This window comes from Corvus moneduloides, chromosome 7 (genome assembly GCF_009650955.1).
Source record: "Corvus moneduloides isolate bCorMon1 chromosome 7, bCorMon1.pri, whole genome shotgun sequence".
NCBI classification, from domain to species: Eukaryota; Metazoa; Chordata; class Aves; order Passeriformes; family Corvidae; genus Corvus; species Corvus moneduloides.
Window position 1 is genome coordinate 8472701 of NC_045482.1, and position 18219 is coordinate 8490919.

General features: G+C 38.7%; 1 protein-coding gene across 4 annotated transcripts in view; it reads right to left on the reverse strand.

Annotated features, from left to right (window-relative positions):
- Positions 1-1202: 1202 nt before the first annotated feature.
- STAT4 (signal transducer and activator of transcription 4) overlaps positions 1203-18219 on the reverse strand; it is a 41431-nt gene continuing 24414 nt past the window's right edge. The window contains exons 10-24 of one of the 4 annotated variants that reach the window (XM_032114269.1): positions 17488-17580; positions 16590-16649; positions 15783-15800; positions 15608-15701; positions 14683-14727; positions 12107-12190; positions 11750-11848; positions 10387-10522; positions 8974-9026; positions 8081-8175; positions 7383-7519; positions 6769-6960; positions 5492-5558; positions 4866-4974; positions 1203-1550 (exon numbers count right to left, since the gene is read on the reverse strand). In XM_032114269.1, coding sequence (XP_031970160.1) covers positions 1515-1550; positions 4866-4974; positions 5492-5558; positions 6769-6960; positions 7383-7519; positions 8081-8175; positions 8974-9026; positions 10387-10522; positions 11750-11848; positions 12107-12190; positions 14683-14727; positions 15608-15701; positions 15783-15800; positions 16590-16649; positions 17488-17580 — 1318 coding nt within the window. In that variant the 3' untranslated portion in view covers positions 1203-1514. Of the gene's footprint in view, positions 2776-4865; positions 4975-5491; positions 5559-6768; positions 6961-7382; positions 7520-8080; positions 8176-8973; positions 9027-10386; positions 10523-11749; positions 11849-12106; positions 12191-14682; positions 14728-15607; positions 15702-15782; positions 15801-16589; positions 16650-17487; positions 17581-18219 lie in introns of all 4 variants that reach the window. The other 3 variants (XM_032114270.1, XM_032114271.1, XM_032114272.1) reach the window with 3 other exon arrangements.

Consider the following 18219-nt stretch of genomic DNA (forward strand, 5'->3'; position numbering starts at 1 on the left):
GGCGCGGTGCCGTGAGGGCGGGGTGCCGGCCCAGCTGCGGCTTTTGGCCCGGGCACTCCAGCCCCTTTGCTAGCCCGGGCGCCGCTAAAATGCAGGCGGCTGAGCGTTAGTTCCCTTCCCTTCCCCTTTCTCGTAAGCCTTGCTCGCAGGGACGCTGTGGCTGTCTCTTGGACCAACGTGGTGTGTTTGGGTTTTGTTTGGTGTTTGAAGCCAACAGAGACCGGCCTATTAAGTCCAGGCTTTGCTGCGGGTCTCCAGGGTACTTTGTGCACCCTCCCTCCTCAGATGGAAGAGGCAGGTCCTACTCCATAAAAGAAAGAAATCAGAGGTCCGTTTGGTGAACTTCGTGGCATGAAATACTAGGGAGTAGTGGATATATAAACATGGCTATAGAAAAAAACTATGGAAGAAGGTAACTGACCGTTTTTATGTTTTTTAATTAGGACCATTACAGTGATGCACCAAGACAGCACAAAACAATCACATTTTTTTTTACTTTGCTGTTGCAAAACACAGCAAAAGCACAAACACAGTAGAAGTACTTAAAAGCAGACATTTTGTTTTCTCTGGTAGTATCTGGGCACCCCTTTTTTGTGTTCCCCACCCCCCCCACTATTTTACTAGAGAACCACTTTCGTACTCATAGTGGCATAAGAACAAAATTCTCACTTTTTTTAATGGAAGGAGGCTTGGGCTGTATATATTCATCCTACAGGAAATTATTCCAGTGTTCCTTTAAAACAGTGAAATGATTTCAAGTCATGTGCTTTTCAATGAAATGTTAAGCCTACCCTCTGCAAAAATCTGTTCTGAAGCAATAGCAGAAACTGTCCTGCCAAAACGTGATCCACAATGCTGTTCAGGAACACCAGTTTTATTGGGCTGAAGTTAATACTTGAGAGTCGAAGGGTTGCCTTGCATGGGGAGCAGGGAAGAAGGAGAGAGGAGACTGTTTCTCATGCCATATCTGATCTTTTCTTGCTATACTTCTCATGAACTTCAGATGGTCAAAAATATAGGCCATCCCCTGTTTTGTTTGTATTAAGATTGTGAGAAGAGGTTAGAATGGAAAGACATGCAAGAGCTGATGTGAGAGGAATGTTTACTTCTTTAGAAGTCTGTTACTGCTTGTAGCTCAGTTTAAGGTCAACAAAAAGGCAGCAAGACTATTTTTGTTGTGCCTTGAAAAAAATCCACAGAGGTCTGGGTATGCAACTTGAAGCCAAAATCTGATTTTATTCATGCTGGTTATATAAATTACAGATATTACCATGCTATATACAGAATTGCTCTTGTTTTTTATTTTATACACGATGCTTTCTGAACGTATGTGCAACTCGCTTTAAGTCACTCAGGCTAAGGAACAGAGATGTGTTGTTTCTTTGAAATCTACTTCTTTGTATCACAAAAATATCCCATTACTCTGCTTCTGCTCACTCGCTTTCAACTAAGGTAAGTAGCATGGGTGAAAGGAGAATTGGAAGTCCAATCCATGTCTTCCTGATTCAAGGAGGTTATGTTTTCATCTCAGATGTCTCATTTATACCTGCCTGAGAAAGCAGTAAGGTGCAAACATTCAAGGGCTTGTATTTTAAGCATGCATTAACCAAGTATTCTGGGGGCAAGACTTAGGTCTTGATTGAGCCTGCATTTGTGAAATACAGTGGCCTTGTAGTTGTCTCTTTATTATTCATAAAACCATAACAACAAAACCAAACAACCCAAACTCAGCAGTAAACATGCCTGAAAGAAAAAAAGAGTATTAAAAAATTTACCATTTTTACAAAAACTAGTTGTCCTGCTTATTAAATGAGCCTGTGACAGGCACATAATATTCTGTCATGCAGCACAAATTGCCAGGTGGTCAGCAAATGCTGCAGCTCTTCAGTAACTGTTTTTTAAAACTGCCTCCCTGGTGGCGTTGACCAGTTAGTATCCAAACTGTGTCAGGTCAGGATTTTTTATGTGTAGATTTTCTGACAGTACTTTCTGCCCAAATAGATTTACTTCTGCAACTATTTTGTGAGAGGGGGAAGTTTTACTAACTCTCTCTTCCAGTGGTGAAATGGAGACAGCCTTTTTAACACCACAAGTTTTGTGTCTGCTTCCTTTGTGGAACTCCCTTCTCTCCCCAGCCTTGACTACCCGCCTTCCACAACTTCTGATGCGGCATCAGATAAAAATCTCTGCTGAAGGCAATTCATCTTTGGAGAAAAGCAAACCCCAGACACCTCTGGAACATTCAAAGTCAGGGGAATGAGAATCTTTGCTTTGAAACAGTATCTAAATCAGTGGTCCACAAGATTATGATTAAGCAGAAAGTATTTAACATAATAAATCCTAATTTCTCCAAACATATTAATGTCTTTAGGTATCTTTATACACTGTTTTCAGAAGCAAAACATTTTATTCTTATGCTCTCATATTTACAGCAATTCTATGGAAATTAGTTAAATTAGCATGTAAAACTTATCTCTGCTGGCACCCCACTGAAGTCAAATGATTTCCAAGCCAGAAAGAATTTGGTATTTTTTCAGTGACAACAGCAAATCTGACTTGCATAAGGCTATTTGAATTCCTAGGGAGAAAATTCCTTGTTTGTGTGTTATTGATAACAGAAAGATGCCTAAGAATAACAAAATGATTTCCAGGAAAAGCTAGTTTTCAGAGGTGACAGGAAAAAAAAATTATGACTTCTTTAACCCATCCAGTGTTCACATGATTACTAATTTTTCCAGTATGTGAACTTCAGTCAGTGGAGTAAGGAGAACTCAGCTAGAAGAAAAGAAGGAAAAGATTAGTCTCATGGTACTCACAGCTGTTCCTTCAAAAGTAACTGCAGATGAAACCTTCTCTGGCTCAAGGTAACTATAGCCTCACTTTGACAATGTGAGAATCTTGTTTCTAGTTATATATAGAATAGAGGGATACTCTTTAGAAAACACTGTGTGGGAAACAGTTGCAATAGGAATAAGCATAGTATTTCTTTTTATATGAACTTTTGTTGTTGTGGCCTGTGGATATGTATTGCAGGGTTCTTCCTGGAGTCTTGTTGTTTTTGACGGGCAAGGGAAGCTGGATGGGAGGATAGAAGGGAATTCAGCAAGGCTGCAGAAAGTATGCTAAGACTGAGTTAGTGAGTTGCATGATATTTTGTCCTGCTGCAGATTTCACTCTTGTTTTCTTTATCTCACATGGTGCTTTTTTATTGGCATTTCATGGAGAAAAAGTATTGCTTTAATAGTGCAGATTGTGTACTTGCTGTACTTAGCCAGCTCTTCAGCGGGGTAGATTGTTGTGTGAATTTGGGGTGATAAATAAAAAGCCTCCATATTTTCCTCATTTCCATTTAGGAAGGTAAATAGAATGGAAAAAGCAAGGAAGGAATTCTTTTAAAATCTTCTAGAACTCTTTTTCTCATGAAATTTTTAGCAGAGCTTGAAAACCTTCCTAGTAAGAGCCTATAGAAGTATCACCATCTAGCAGCACTGAACCACTTGTCTTGATACCTTTAAAACCCACATGACTGTATTTAACTTTTGCAGTTTGCCACCAGGCCCTAAACAATGGCCATGGTCACAGCTTATTTTGAAGCTCTGAATAGAGATGGTTTGAGATTTACTGTGCCTGCAAGAAGAAACCAAAAATGTTTGGAGCCTGATGTTAAACGAAAGTGAATCCAACTATTTACTCTGCCGAAACTTCAGGAAAGCAAATGCGTGCATAGTTCAGAAAGGCAGTTGAGGAGGTCAGAACCATTTCCACATGTTATACACCACAATAGAAATGAAAGGTGACATGTCTTGGATTGGGTGGAGTAGGTTTTAATGCAGAATTTTAATTCAAGCTGGTTATTTCATTTTCAGCTAAAGAACTAGTTTGTCACGAGTGCTATTGGAGAAAAAAGTGAAGAATAAAAAGATATTTTGCTCTTGAGCAGTTCTTCAGCTTGATGTATTAAAGAACTCATCTATTTATATGTAAAGTCTAACTGTACTTCCAATCATTGACAGTCAGGAAGGATTCTGGTTTCGTTTTGTTCTGTTTGTGGGTAAGGAAGAGTGTTTACAGAGAGGCATTTAAAGGGGAGTTGGCAGGCTTTTAAATACATAACCATTTTAAGATCATAAATCATTGAATATGCAGAAGGTTAAGGGCTAGTATTTAAAAAGATTTTCTTCTAAAGCTGCTAGAGCCAAACCACTGCTGTGTTTCCTAAGAAAAGCCTGCTGGACAAATCCCCACCCGGCTCATTACTCTAAAGACTCTGAGCCATGATGATTCTGAACACATTTTCTAGTCAATAAGGAAAGGAGGAATTTTTTTTTTAATACAATGTTCACAGAGTATTTTCCTAATCTTTCTATATACTAAGTTAATATTACTTTTCTTTGCTGAAAGTGTTTTAGTTGACTTTTAATTTTGCACTTTGAAACCCCATGTAAAAACTTGCAGCATTAAAAAGTTGTGCAAGTTTGCTGAATGGGAAATTACTGTGTTCCCTGGGCAGCTCCCCTGAGCAAGTCCAGGCCTTTGTGCTGTCTAGAGAGTTAGTATAAATTACATGTATTTGTCAGTGTAAAGCCTTCTTTTGTGCAAGAACTCTGGGATCTTTGTGTTCTGACATTCATGGTTCATTGGCCAGCATGTCAGGTAATTCCAGTGCTTTCAAGATGCTTGCAGTATCCTGCACCATTTAGAATAGGAAATATCTGCACCATTGTTTCAGAATGTAGTGCAGCAATTGAAGAAAGAGCTGTGATTCTTTCACAATTGTGCAAGCAGCATTTTGTTAACCAGCATCTGTGCTGGACACACCCTGTTTGCTTAATATTTACTTACGAATGGGAAAGTTTACAACTTACAGCAGTTTCAATGGCTGTGGGACTCAGGTGTTCTCTCAGAACAGCATAAACGCTTGGAGACATTGGAAGAAGATCTGATGGGGAATGTGGTTCTGTAGAATCATTTAAGCTAAAAAGAAAAAATAAGCAAACAAAAAATATACAAAAATAATCTTAGAAAGAACTTAAATCCCTCTAACTTTATGCGTATCAGTGGAGTATGGTGAATGTTTTTTAAGTCTGTTAACCCTGTACTCAGGCTTGCTGGTGGCCCTGCAAGCACAAGCCAACAACCTGGTATACACTTAAAAATGTAGGAGATAGAATCATGTTTATCCTCTTTTTCCTTGGCCTTAATACCAGCTGCTGGAGAGAAGAAGGAGACAGTGAAAGATAAGTAGATCAGAGTACCATGAAATCTGCATTCACTTTTTACAAATGTTTTGCCACATGAATGGGAAAAGCACCATGCAGGCAAAGTTTTTTATGTCCCTTTCTTGTGTTTAGCAGTCCTTGGCCTTGTGTTTCTATGCCAAACTATTTTCAAATAGTTTGGGGAAGGGAAGCAGGGGAAACTCTGAAATGGGATGTAAATTAAGTAAAAAAAAAAAACAGTTGAAGTGTGACACACCTGTGAGGATACTTACATTTTGGAGACTGGGATAAATACAGAAGGAACATAACCTTTGCCTCCTCCATCTGAGGGCTTTGAGACTAGAATAAATAGTAAATAAATTAAATATTGTTGAGTCATTTTATTATCTATTTGAAATTGATTATTTGCTTGAAGTGCTGCAGACAATAATAAATTGAAAAATCCCTGCATAAATAAATAGCCATAAAAGTGAGGAGAATTCCTGAGATTAGTCCTTGAGTTCAGGTCTTAGTCATAGAATTGTCTGTGTTCTCTTGATATGAATCACAATACAATACCACAACCGATGAAAGAGATTTTGTTAGGCCTTCAAAGCAAATACACAATTCTTTAAGTCTGGTACTCTGGGCCTCCACATTTCAGTTCTGCAAATGCTTGGAGCTCTGTCTCTACAGATACAGCTTCAGCAATGTCTTTTGCATGAAATTAAGCATATATGTAAGATTTTAGAGGATTGGAGCATTAGGCAAAGTCCACTGAGTTAAAATGAAGAGGGAGAAAAAAACCTGTAGCCTCCAAATATTTTTGAGTTGTGTAGGAATTTGAGTTCAAATGGAACTGTAACCCTTGATACTGAAATTTTAGAAGAATGTGTTTTATCTATTAAAAAATTAAGGGTTTGAGGGCTTTCTTTAAGCGAGAATGAATTTGATCTAAAAATGTAACTTGGACAAAAAAGAACGTGGGCCTGAACATATTTGGAACCATCCTTTTTTGCATTTTCCAGTGCAGTTGCCAGGGGTTTTTAGGGACATTGTCTGCCACAATAACTTTGTAATTGTGCAGTGTATTGGGAAAAGGTGGTGCAGATAAATTACCTTTTTTAATGAGGTTCCATTGGATGAAATGAAACAAAGTAGGGCTTCCAAGCTGTTTGGGAAATACTGAGTTTTCTTGAAATTAAAGAAACAGCATGCTACAGTATAACACAACTATGAAGCCGATAAGCAGGATGACTTTTCAGTTTCCTCTCCTTTGAACACCCCAGCACTGAATTTTGTGATGCATCAGTCAGGAAAAAAAAAAAATCAATTTCTTAACTTTTTAGAAATATTTTCATCACCTCTACTGCAACCTCTAAGACTAGGGATGTATTTGCAAAATGAAGCTGTCTAAATGATAGACACATGTTAAAATAGTTCTCTTGAAGATGACTATTAAAGGAGGCATCTTAATCTGTTCTCTCCCTCCTCTCTCTACATTCCTAAAATTGCCTCTTGACTTTGCAGCTGCTGTGCAGAAAGGGTAAATAGAGAAGTGGAGCCCAACCTTCATTTGGCTGACAGCTGTAGTGTTTGCCAAAGGCCTTATCTTTGGGGATATCTGGATACAGGTACTTCAGAGGGTTTTCAGGAACGTTGTCTGCCATAATAACTTTGTAATCGCGCAGTATGTCGGCAAAAGGCAGGGCAGATAAGCGACCTTTGTTATAGGGTTCCACCGAGTGAAATGTTACATCTCCTGCAAAAACACAAAGGCACCATCACCTGTAGATCAGCATCTGCAGCTGGAACACACTTTAGCCTTTCTTTTGAGGTTTACACTTGCATAGGCTTTACCTGTTCTTACCTACGTTAGTATCTTTCAATATATAATTTTGGCATATTTGGAAACAAATCTAAGGTCTGCAGTAAGCAGATACACCTCATAGAGAGCTTTGTTAATATAAAGAACTCAGAGGTGGAATGTCAGAGTTTTGGTTTGTGTTTGAGAAATTGTGATACTTGTATCTTGTCCAAAACCATACTATGACATGATATATGTGAATTTTACTTTCAAACCAAACAAAACGTGACTCCAGTATTGCAGGTATATTGCCGAGTTTGGGTTGGTTTTTGTTTGGTTGGTTTTTTTTGGTTTTTTTTCTTTTAAATTATACTTACCATTTTCTAGCTGATCCACCCAAGTAAAGGTAATTCCACCCAGATTGCTCTCACTAAACCTTAATAAAAATGTTCCTGGTGTCTTGTCTTTCAGCAGAATTCGCTCCTTTTCTTTGCTTACAAATCCCATTATGTACCTGAGGTATAACAGGAAATCATGGGTTTACTTTTGGAAAAAAATACAGACTTCCATCTGGGCAATGTGTAGAATCATAGAAGGGCCTGGGTTGGAAGGGACCTTAAAGTTCACCTGGTTCCAAACCCCCTGCTGTGGACAGGGACATCTTTCACCAGACTGGATTGCCCAGAGCTCTATTCAGCCTGGCCTTGATCTGGCCAGACTTTATACAGGTTTCCAAAATGTGGTTACAAAGCTTTATAAGGCCTAGAGACTGTGACCTAAGCTTTGTGTGATTTACATGTGGAGCATGGCATTGAGCTCAAAGTATTATGAAACTGGTGAAATTTATCCCAGTACTTAACTGCATAGACAGAACTGAAGAACAGATCTAAACCTGCATTTCTAAGGGATTCAGTGTTGTTCCCCTTTGGCAAAAATTTCCAAAAGCTGTAAATGGGAGAAGGGAGAAGTATTAAACTCATTGCAAATACTCCTCTGCATAGCTAAAACTGAGATTAGTGAAGGACAGAGAAAAAGCGGAGAGAGACCAATATACAGCAGTTCCCTTCTTGCTCACCCATCAATCCAAAGAGGAAGAATGTGTTTTTTAATCAAGTCCAGGATTGCTTCAAGCCAAACCCAAAAGGTAAAAGACTTCCCAGGCAAATGCTCCTAACGGTTAAAAACAACCACAAAACACAAACAAAACCAACACACACAAGAAGAGAATCATGAGAGTGATGTTACCCAACGTTCACATGACATAGTTTCTTCTCAGTTTCTTAAGAATAAGCTACTTTGCTCAAGTGAGAATGACAACTTGAGCTGTGGTTTTGAGTAACATATCTCTTTCAACCTGACATAAAACCAACTGATTTTTAAGATATGCATTGGAAGCACCTCATTTTTCAAGGGAAAAAAAAAATCACATCTGTTGTTTCTTCCTAGTTAGAAAATCACGTTTGAATGAAATGAAGATGAGAAAGTTGAACTTCCTTCCAAGCTTCTGTTCTTGTTTAAATAATGTAGTTAATGAGAATTAAACGAGCTTACCCTTCTTTATCAATACATTCTCTGTTCCTCATCAAAGTTATTGCATATATTGACTGTCTTGGAATAATTTAGGTCAAAACTGAGCATACAAAAAATAGTACCTATGCTTTACAGAAAATATATTACATGCTTTGATAAGACTTTCAACTGATCATTTACAGAAATATGTTAGGCACACTAAAATGGCAATTTCTGATATCTGTAGCAATATATCTAACTAGATCCCTAATCCCAAGCTTTATGCTTCTGGAAGTGTTATTTTCCTAGTTAAATTTTTACAAGGGATGTGATTGTGCTGAGCTGTAAGTCCCACATATGGCAAATGAGAATCTTATCAGTAGCATCAGGGAAACAGAGATAGGCATGGCTGTGGGTGTTATGAGACATAAGAGTCTAGTTTTACTTTTGGAACAGTACCTTGCAGAACTTTGCCCAGGATAGTTGATAATCATTGTAACTGACTTGTTGCCCTGAAAGAAAAAAAAAGCCCAAATGGTGCATGTATTATTCTGAAGTTATGAAATAGATATAGCTTGATATCTGTATAGGTGGGTGAGGGGAGAAGTACAGTACATACAGACTTGGGGAGGGAGGGATAGGGGCATGCTAAGGGACTGTAGATCTGCTTTTCTGTATTTTTATGAAGCAGGTGATAATTGTAGTTTTGGGAATACTTGCCTAAAGCAGCCCGTGACTTGGTGTCTGCAACTCTACATGCTCAGTTTCAGTTTTTAGCCTAAATGTTACTTCTCAGTTTTCCCCAAGGCCTCTCCCTTCTGGGGCACACTTGGGTCTCAGAGTAGTCAACAGTTCATCTCACTGAGGTTACAGGGCCTCTTTGCTGTGCTGACACCAGTGAAGCATCTCTGGTGAGGTCCCAGAAGTGAACAGACCCACAGGGACAGGTACTTAAAATGAAACAAACCCCAAACCAAACCTCATAAGCAAGCAAAAATACTTCCTTTTGATTTCAGATGTAAGAGATAATTGCTAAGGAAGAAAAATAACATCACAGTTCAGTGTGACTTTGATGCCCTCTTCCTTCAGTTGAGCAGCCTGGAAGTTGAAAGTTGAATTACTTTGTGATAAGAATAAGCTGATGCCTGCTTTTCTTTAAAGAAAAAAAATGTCATTGTGACATTTTTGACATCAGCCCTGGAAGTGGAGGTCATGACGTGCTGGTTTTGGCTGGGGTAGAGTTCATTTTCTTCACAGTAGCCGGTGTGTTTTGGACTTGTGCTGGAAACTGTGTTGGTAATACAGGGATGTTTTAGTTCTTGCCTAGCAGGGCTTACACACTGTCAAGGTCTTTTCTGCCTCTCACCCCACCCCATGAGCAAAGGGGCTGTGAGTGCTGAGAAGTTGGGAGAGGACATAGCTGGGACAGCTGATCCTAACTGACCAAAAGAATATTCTGCACCATATCATGACATGCTCAAACTAGGGGGAAGGAGGAAGAAGGAGGGGATGTTTGGGATGATTGCATGTGTCTTCCCAAGTAACTCTTACGCATGATGGATCCAGCCCTGATTTCCAGGCTGAACACTTGCCTGCAGATGGGAAGTAGTGAATGAATTCCTAGTTTGCCTTGTGTGCATGTGTGGCTTTTGCTTTACCTGTTAAACTGTCTTTATCTTGACCATGAGTTTTCCTACTTTTACCCTTCCAATTCTCTCCCCATCTCACTCTGGGGGAGTGAGTGAGTGAGTGGCTGTGTGAGGCTTAGTTGCCAGCTGGTGCTAAACCACAACAGGTGCTTAAAGCCCTTACCTGTAGCCATCAAATATAAACCCCAAAGCAAATAAAGTCTGTGTATTTCTACACACTTACCCGTAAGTTTCTCTGCCAGCATGTTGAGCTGTTCAGAATTGAGTCCACGACCTACGTATGATGAAAATTGCCAGCTCAGTACTTCTAAGAGCTGGCTTAAAGTGGCAGCAGGGGGGTTGTTGAAGAAAGACAAATTCTGCAACAGAATGAATGCTTTGTTTAGACAGCAGCCATGAAATACGTATCAGGCTGTAACAGGAGGCTGCAAGTACTTGAGCAGAATCTGGAAGTGTTGAAAGTCAGCTCTGTGTGTGGGGAAGCATTGGGGCAAACATCTGTGGGCCCTCCCATCTGCAGGCACCCAGCAAGGTCCAGTGGGGTGCCTGAGAAGAGTTGTAGGGCGACACTCCTAGAGAGAGCCTAAGTCTCTGTGTGCATCTCGGATGCTAAAATACCTTGCTATGCTTCTAGTAGTGTCCTGTGTAAAGACAATGAAAATATGCTTAAATCCTGCCTGAAAAATCTAGATATTATCACTATATTTTAATGTTTAGCGCATGGAAACCTTAAACCATTACATACTAATATGGTGATGTGCTGTTGAATCATTTGGCTTATCTTAGTTTTTTCATTTGTTTTTTTTGGATTGTACACACCATGGACACACTGAAGACTGTGCAAAAACTCTTTGGAGTATCACAGAGTGATAATGCAGTCCAGCCTGCTGGTCTGCTGGCCTGCCACCATGGTGGAGTGTCTGACCCTTTCCCTCCTCCGAGTATCCATGTGACTGCATTAATGCCCAGCTGAAAGCCTGAGAGCCATTGACAGCACTGTTCCACAATCTGCAAATACAGTAACAGTGACTGAATCTAAAATATGTGCTGAGACAGCTGGAGCCTTAGAAAGAATGATTCTGCCTTTGCTCAGGGTTAGAGCCACTAGAAGCTGCTACTTAACATTTATAATCTTCTCCACAGAAAGCACAAGTTCCTATAAAATCCGTGGTGGAAAGCAGCACTTAAGTACATTAGAGACTCACCTATATGCCTGCTTTCATGGTTTGGAGTTGTACTGGTAGAATTATCTTCTAACAGCTCTAGTTTTAGTCAGCCACACCCAAGAAAGATAAATTCAAACTACAGAAGTTAGAGAAGTTGTGGAGAAGGGCTGTCACCTTTCCTTAGTTTAAGAACTACTTTAGGCTACAAAAAGGAAAGCTAAGTGTGCATGTGGTTTTATATCTGGGAAAGAAAGATAAGGAGGACAAGATTAAAGTGTGATGTTGATAACAGCGTATTGTGAAAAAAAGTAAGGCCAGTTCAAGAGCGAAACACATCTTTTTTATACTTAATGTATTTAGTAACCAAATAACACAAATGTGAAGATGCGGGAAATTGGTATTTATATACTGAGGACCTACCTGAGGATCGTTGGTTGACAGATTGTACCAAATAATAGAGGCCCAGGCATTGGGCAGTTGGCTGACATTGGAAATCATCACCACAGGCAAAGAGCTGGTCTGGTAGAGAGAATGAATGCAGTGTGTAAATGCTGCTGAGGAAAGTATTAGTGCTGTGCTGTGCTTTGGTGTTTTAGCCTCTCTTTCTTCCCAAAGCATAGACTTATTTTCCAGAAGTTCTGAAAATCTTGTGGTTACTGCTGAGGGCCTCACCGAAGATAGGCAGACCTGTGGTCTGGCCCAACACAGTTGTTCTTCTATGAACTGCCGGAAAATGCCTTTTACTCTTGCCCCAGAAAATCTGTCTCGAATACTCACTTCCAAATTTATGGTCAATCCGTACAGGCAGACCTGTGTTTCAAAGCTGATGGAGTGCAGTTCCTCGGTCACCATGTGAGGGCCCTGAGGGAGTAAGGAGGTTTTAAAGCTGTGAGTGCACAGTTGGTGTTTTAGTGATCCAGCTGCTGAGGTCACACTTGGAAAGAAAACTCATATCAAATACATAAGCAGAACAGGAAAAAAAGGAAGTGAAGGGAACAATTTGTTTGTTCAACTATAACATTACATTAGTCCAGAAGCTTGGTATTTTTTCTGATGAATCTAAAAAACCCTGAATATTGTTAAAAGAGTACTTCCAAACTTTTAACTTTTTCTAAAATGGTACTTTTAAACACAGATTTGCACACAAGAAGTTAACAGATAATTTTGTGTGTCTGATAAAGGCTGTCTCCAACTTTCCTTTTCCTAAAGTTTCCTTACTGATTGACAATTTGACTTTGAACAGACATGTTCAACTTCAAGGAGAAACAAACTAGAAACAAAGTCAATAGCCACAGCTTTAAAGACAACTAGGCCTTCATCCAGGTTTGCTGTGTGTACTGAGATGGTACTAGTTGAAGGAGTAGAGACCTACATCATTAATCCAAAGTAAATCTGGTATTAAAACCCCAAGCTTTTCTTGGATGGAAAAAAAAATAAAATCTGTTTGTCATCATTGATTGAAGTTTGTAGTACAAGTGTTTGTTGATTACAAACCAGCATAGCTCTGTAAAAATCCAAATCTCTGCCCCTTAGGAAACAGGTCTTTCGAAATACATTTCCATCTCCAGAACTCAAAGCATAAAAATATATTTCTCCTTTTCCTGTTTTCTTTGTTGTTGGTCTTTCCCTCCCTATCATGCGTTTGTTTTGTCGGACTTGTCTTTTAAAAAAAGAAATTAAAAGTTGCAAATCAAAATGCTTTCCCGTATTGAAATATTCTGCTTTCAGTCAATGTAAAATAAAACTATTTCTTGGCAGAGGACCTCGTGGCCTTATCTTTCCCATGGAGCACCTCCTCCAGGATATGTACAAGCCACTGCAATAAAAGACACTGAATAAATGAGGAATTGAGACCACAGGAGATCCTTAGGCATCTGAATAATAAATCTGCCTTGCAAAGGGAAAATCCAGCTTAGACCTGAAGGCTTTTACATGAAACACTCATCCATCAAATGAGCTCAGATGTTTTAATACAGGTTAAATCAATCCAGCTCAACCTGTATTACTGATACAAAGTTGAAAAGGGTTGGTGAAACCACCCTTCTTCCCCTCATTATGATTTTGCAGAAACAAATTTTTCTCATGGAAAAATCATCTAGGCAAAAAGGTACATCTGCATGAAAGGACAAATCTAAAATAGAGAACTTCCACTTTTTTAATGAGGCCAATTATGTTTAACTACACTTTTAGCAAACTGAATGTCTTATAACAAACCTAGTTTTGAAAGTATTATAGTTGCTGTTAACAAAGAAAATCCCAACTCTTGTTCTGCTAATAACCACTTTCACAGACTGACTTGACCAAGGAGAGGCTCTGTTTGAGGAAATCAGCAGTGAGCCAGGTCACAGTCCAGTTGTCCTAATTCTCCACAGACCTATGATAGCTTTAGATAGTTTTAAAGGCACAATGTGTGGAAGGGGGAGGAAAATGCTGCCAGAAGTAGAGTGCCAGCATTTCTTAACCTACATTTTTGCATTTGCTTGTTGTGATGTCAGTGATTTTGTAAATAGCAAAGTAACTGGGAGGTGAGCCTGGAGTTTCAGTCTTGCTAATCGGGTTGTGAGTTGTTCTGTTCAGAAATGTGTGTGAAACAGGCACAAGTATCTCCTGCTCTAGGTTTTGGTAAAATTCTTCATGTTGATCACACCTTTTACTTTGTACTTAAAGACTACTTCAAATAACTGTTGTGCTTATAAAACTGCAGCTATGTGGGCTGTGATATGAGTGATTTTATATATACATATACATATATACATGTGTATATATATATATATATATATATGTTTTTTTGGGTTTTTTTAGCTTGCTAATTCAACTTTACCCTCAGTTGTTGGTTTTAGCGCTTTCGTGCCATACACAGAGTCACCACGAGAGGGGAACCTACGACCAGGCTGGGATGAGTGTCAGTAAATGAAGCACATTTTTGGTCCTGGATGAGGCAGCAAATCCATTTGATGCAAAAATAATGACATCCTGACTTCAGCTGTGAACCTGGCCAGTAAAACATATATTTAAAGGACCTTTCCTATAGGAAATAATTATTTCATTATTATTTGGTTTGGGTTTTTTTTCCAAAATATAAATGACCAAAAAGGTAACCTTTGAGAGGAATGCACAAATTTGGATTATTACTCTCCACCTTCTATTGTAACTTTTTCAATATACAAACTTAAGGCATGCAATTACAATTTGAGTCATTCCCACCAGTTCTCATTATACTTATACTAACATAATAATTGGATCCTGTACCTAGTACGTATTTCAGAATCTAACAGCTCTTTGATTTAAATAAAATCAAATATGAAATACTTGTGAGAGTAGGCAAAAACAACATGTAAAATAAATGCACAAACCTCATTTCCTTTGCTTCCAGCGCTTGTTTTCATTTCTTTGGGTTGCTGTATAAAGCAAAGCAATATTTATGTGTCAGAGAGACTACAGACAGAAGTACATATAAAGAACATAATTTGTAACCAGGATGTTTTTAGTTTTAATAAGATTTTATTTGCAATATACAAATGAAGTCTTCATAAGTCTCTTGACACTACACCTCAAAATTCTATTCAGTGAGGGTCTTTTGATATTTTAAAAGAATTTTTAAGAAACTAAATGAATGTAACAAAGCATTACTTAGGGTGCTTGCCAAGTGTATAACACAAAAAAGCGCTAAAGACCATTGATCTCAATCTCCTTTTGCAAAACTACACCAAGGCACTGCATCTGTGGTTAAGCCCCAAAAATACCACAGGCAAGGGAGTGTTAGTCAGAAAGCAGGACTCACAGGGCTCTCAGAGAAGTCACAGAAGCAGTACTCTAGTCTCTCACAAGGCTGTTATCACAGGCATTAATTTCCGATAGATTTCAAGCATTCAATTCTATTTCCCCTAGAAAATTGTGGTGTGGTTTAGGGTTTTTGTCTGTTTGTTCTGTGTGTTGGGTTTTTCTGTTTGGGTTTTTTTTGTTGTTGGTTTGGTGTTTTGGGTTTTTTTTAACCAAACTCAGTTTCTGAGAAGCTTTTTAATTCAGCATGATTAGTCTTTCCTTTTCTGGTGGTAATTAGGGTTTGCTTTGTCATTTCTGTGAAAATATATAGTCTTATTTTATGGAATGGATAAGGTATGGAATGGTATAAAGAGGTTCTAGGAGTAAACTTCCTGTATAAGCAGAAAGAAAATGAGTGTGGCATTGACAGTAATACAGTTCTCCCTCCACAGCTTCCAAAGAATCTTATATTTCTCTACCAGAAGTACACAACAATAAAAAAGCAGTCAAACCTACCAAATGTCGAAATTCTACTGACAGGCTTCCATTTGCAGACTCATCCATGTTCATGGCTTTCACGTGCGTTCCACACAGAACGAACCTCCGGTTACTGGGGAGGACATTTCACTTATGTACTCAAATACCATTGTATTGGAAAAATTTAATAAATGTGGTACTTTTATTGTCTTACCTTACAGTTGAAACATTCCTAGAAGAGAAGAGGGGTGGGGGAGAGGAAACAGATTGTGAATCAGTAAATATGTAAGCCATGACTTGTACTGAGAAGCATATCTCAGATGGTAGATTTTGCCTGGTCGAAGTTGGTTTGCATTGACAACACAACTACAGTTTTTAAACTGAAGAACTGAAATTCATACTGTCCATTTAGAGTTTTGCATCTGGCCATATGTAGGCAGTGTATTTTATCTTGCTCTTTATTATCAGACAGTACGCGGCTTTTTAGAGAAACAGCCCTGGCTTCTCTCTTGCTCCCTCCTCACTAGGTGTTTTCCTTCTTTCTTGTAGGCCAACATGCAGTAGGTCCATGCAGTCAAGGTGTTTTTTAGGGGCTTGCAGAAGCACAACAAGCAGAAAGAGGGAGGTAGCTGTACTGAGGGCTGGGGATGGAGCATGGTGAGAGCGGAGGTATTTCAAACCTAACTATCCCATAAATGCAACACAGTTTGATTTCAAGTTTTTGTGTGATGCTGCTGTATCACACAATGATGAATTTTTTCTAAGTCTTGAGACAAATCTTAAATGGATTTCTTGCCTCCAATTTGAAAACATCAATTAGACTTAACAGCTTTGTTTTAAAAAAAGACATCATCCACATAAAAAGGAAGTGTTACTCTGATCTTTTAACTGGTGGGGGGTTTTAATTTTTTTTTTCTTTTCCTTTTAAAAGCAGTTTTATAATCAGATAGGGTAGCCACTGAAAAAAACTGTGTTGTCTCTGTAGGGAGAAAGAGAATATCTTCACTTTTAAGTTTCTTACTTGTCAATAGTTGCTTTCACTCTGATCTGGTAGTTCAGCTCTGGCAATTTAATTAGCAACCTTCAAAACAGAAAATGAGAGAGTGAATATTAACAGAATAAGTGTCTCACCAGAAAACACCAGACTAGTTGCTCCAGATTCAAGTATCAGAAATTATTATAATCTGAAAACAGATTAGGCACCTAGGATTATAACACAATTTACAGGGTTTGAATACTCAGTAAGAGGAGCTGGGCTGTACTGGTGGTGGGTGCCCTACCCTCTCTCTAAGTGTGTGGAAAAGTTAGCATGTGTTTCAGGGAATGTCTGGAGAGACACCAAAGTAGTAATAATTAGGAGATGGATTTGTATGATCTCTAACTGCACCACAGATTGTGTGTGGGCTTTCCTTCATGTACCTTTTCTCACCCCCAACCCTCCATGCACTTTGTGCTGCAAGGTGGAAATGAAATGAGAGTTCCTCTCCAATTTTTGTTCTTTCACAAAGTCAGGCAAGGAGCTACTGGGAGAGAAATAACTTGTCTCTGATTCACCAGAGACCCCCAAAATGCAGCAGTTTCTCTTTCCTCTGTGTATTCTCTGAGTATTCTGATTTTGGCTTGTATGATATGGATCATTATTTATTCAGTTTGTAAAGTCATTAGAACAAGAATTCAATGCATACAGAACCCTGAAGGTGCCACCTTTAGCCACAATGTGCCTTTCTTCCTCATGTTTTACTCTTTGCTGCCACTTGTTCTGCATGACAGATTCTGTGGACTTCATATTCCCATTCCAGAAAATCTCCCTGCAGTTGAAAGGATCCTTAACACAAGTTGGTCTGCTTTGCTTTCTAGATTCTCCTAGGATAAAATACTGTACAAAAATGAAGGACTTTATATCAGATTTTTTCCCTTACCTTAATTTAACAGTGAATTGTATTAAAGTTTTGAGAACCATTGGCCTCTGGGGATGTGTTGGCATGCAGGGCTGCCTTTCAACCACGAAGGAGCTGTGTGAGGAGTGAAACAAATGTATTTTTAGGAATGTGTATGAACAAACAGCTGGGTTTTTTTAGGGGGGAGAGGGGGGAATGGGGCTAGTATCTCTTAAAGACTTATTTCTCTACAGATTCTGAAGTGGGAGGTCTGCATTCCAACTCTCAGTTCTCAAAATGATACAGTGGTCTAATTTTCATTTAAATTGTTCCTTTAAGGAACAGATACTTGGAATACATTGAAAATCACACCAAATTCTATAGTCCTAACATACAATGATGATAAAAGTCTTGGTCTTCTAAACTTTTATCAGAACCATGAAACAGAGTATGAAAATACACTATGTCTCCAAGGAAATGAAACTATCATAATTAAACTATAATTTGAACTTATATATTTATATATATATATATACACACACACACGCATATATATATATATCTCAAACAATTGAACACACTTTGCTTTCAGAGACTCACTTGTGGTATATATCTAGTATAGCCAGTAAAAAAACCAAGAGAAATGATGATAATATTTTATCTATTAATAGAATGATGAGTTGGAGGGCAGCAGGAAGAGTATCTTGGTGAGTAAGAGGAAAGACAAGACACATTTACCTTAAAAAAAAATAGCAAGCCTACAAACACAAAACC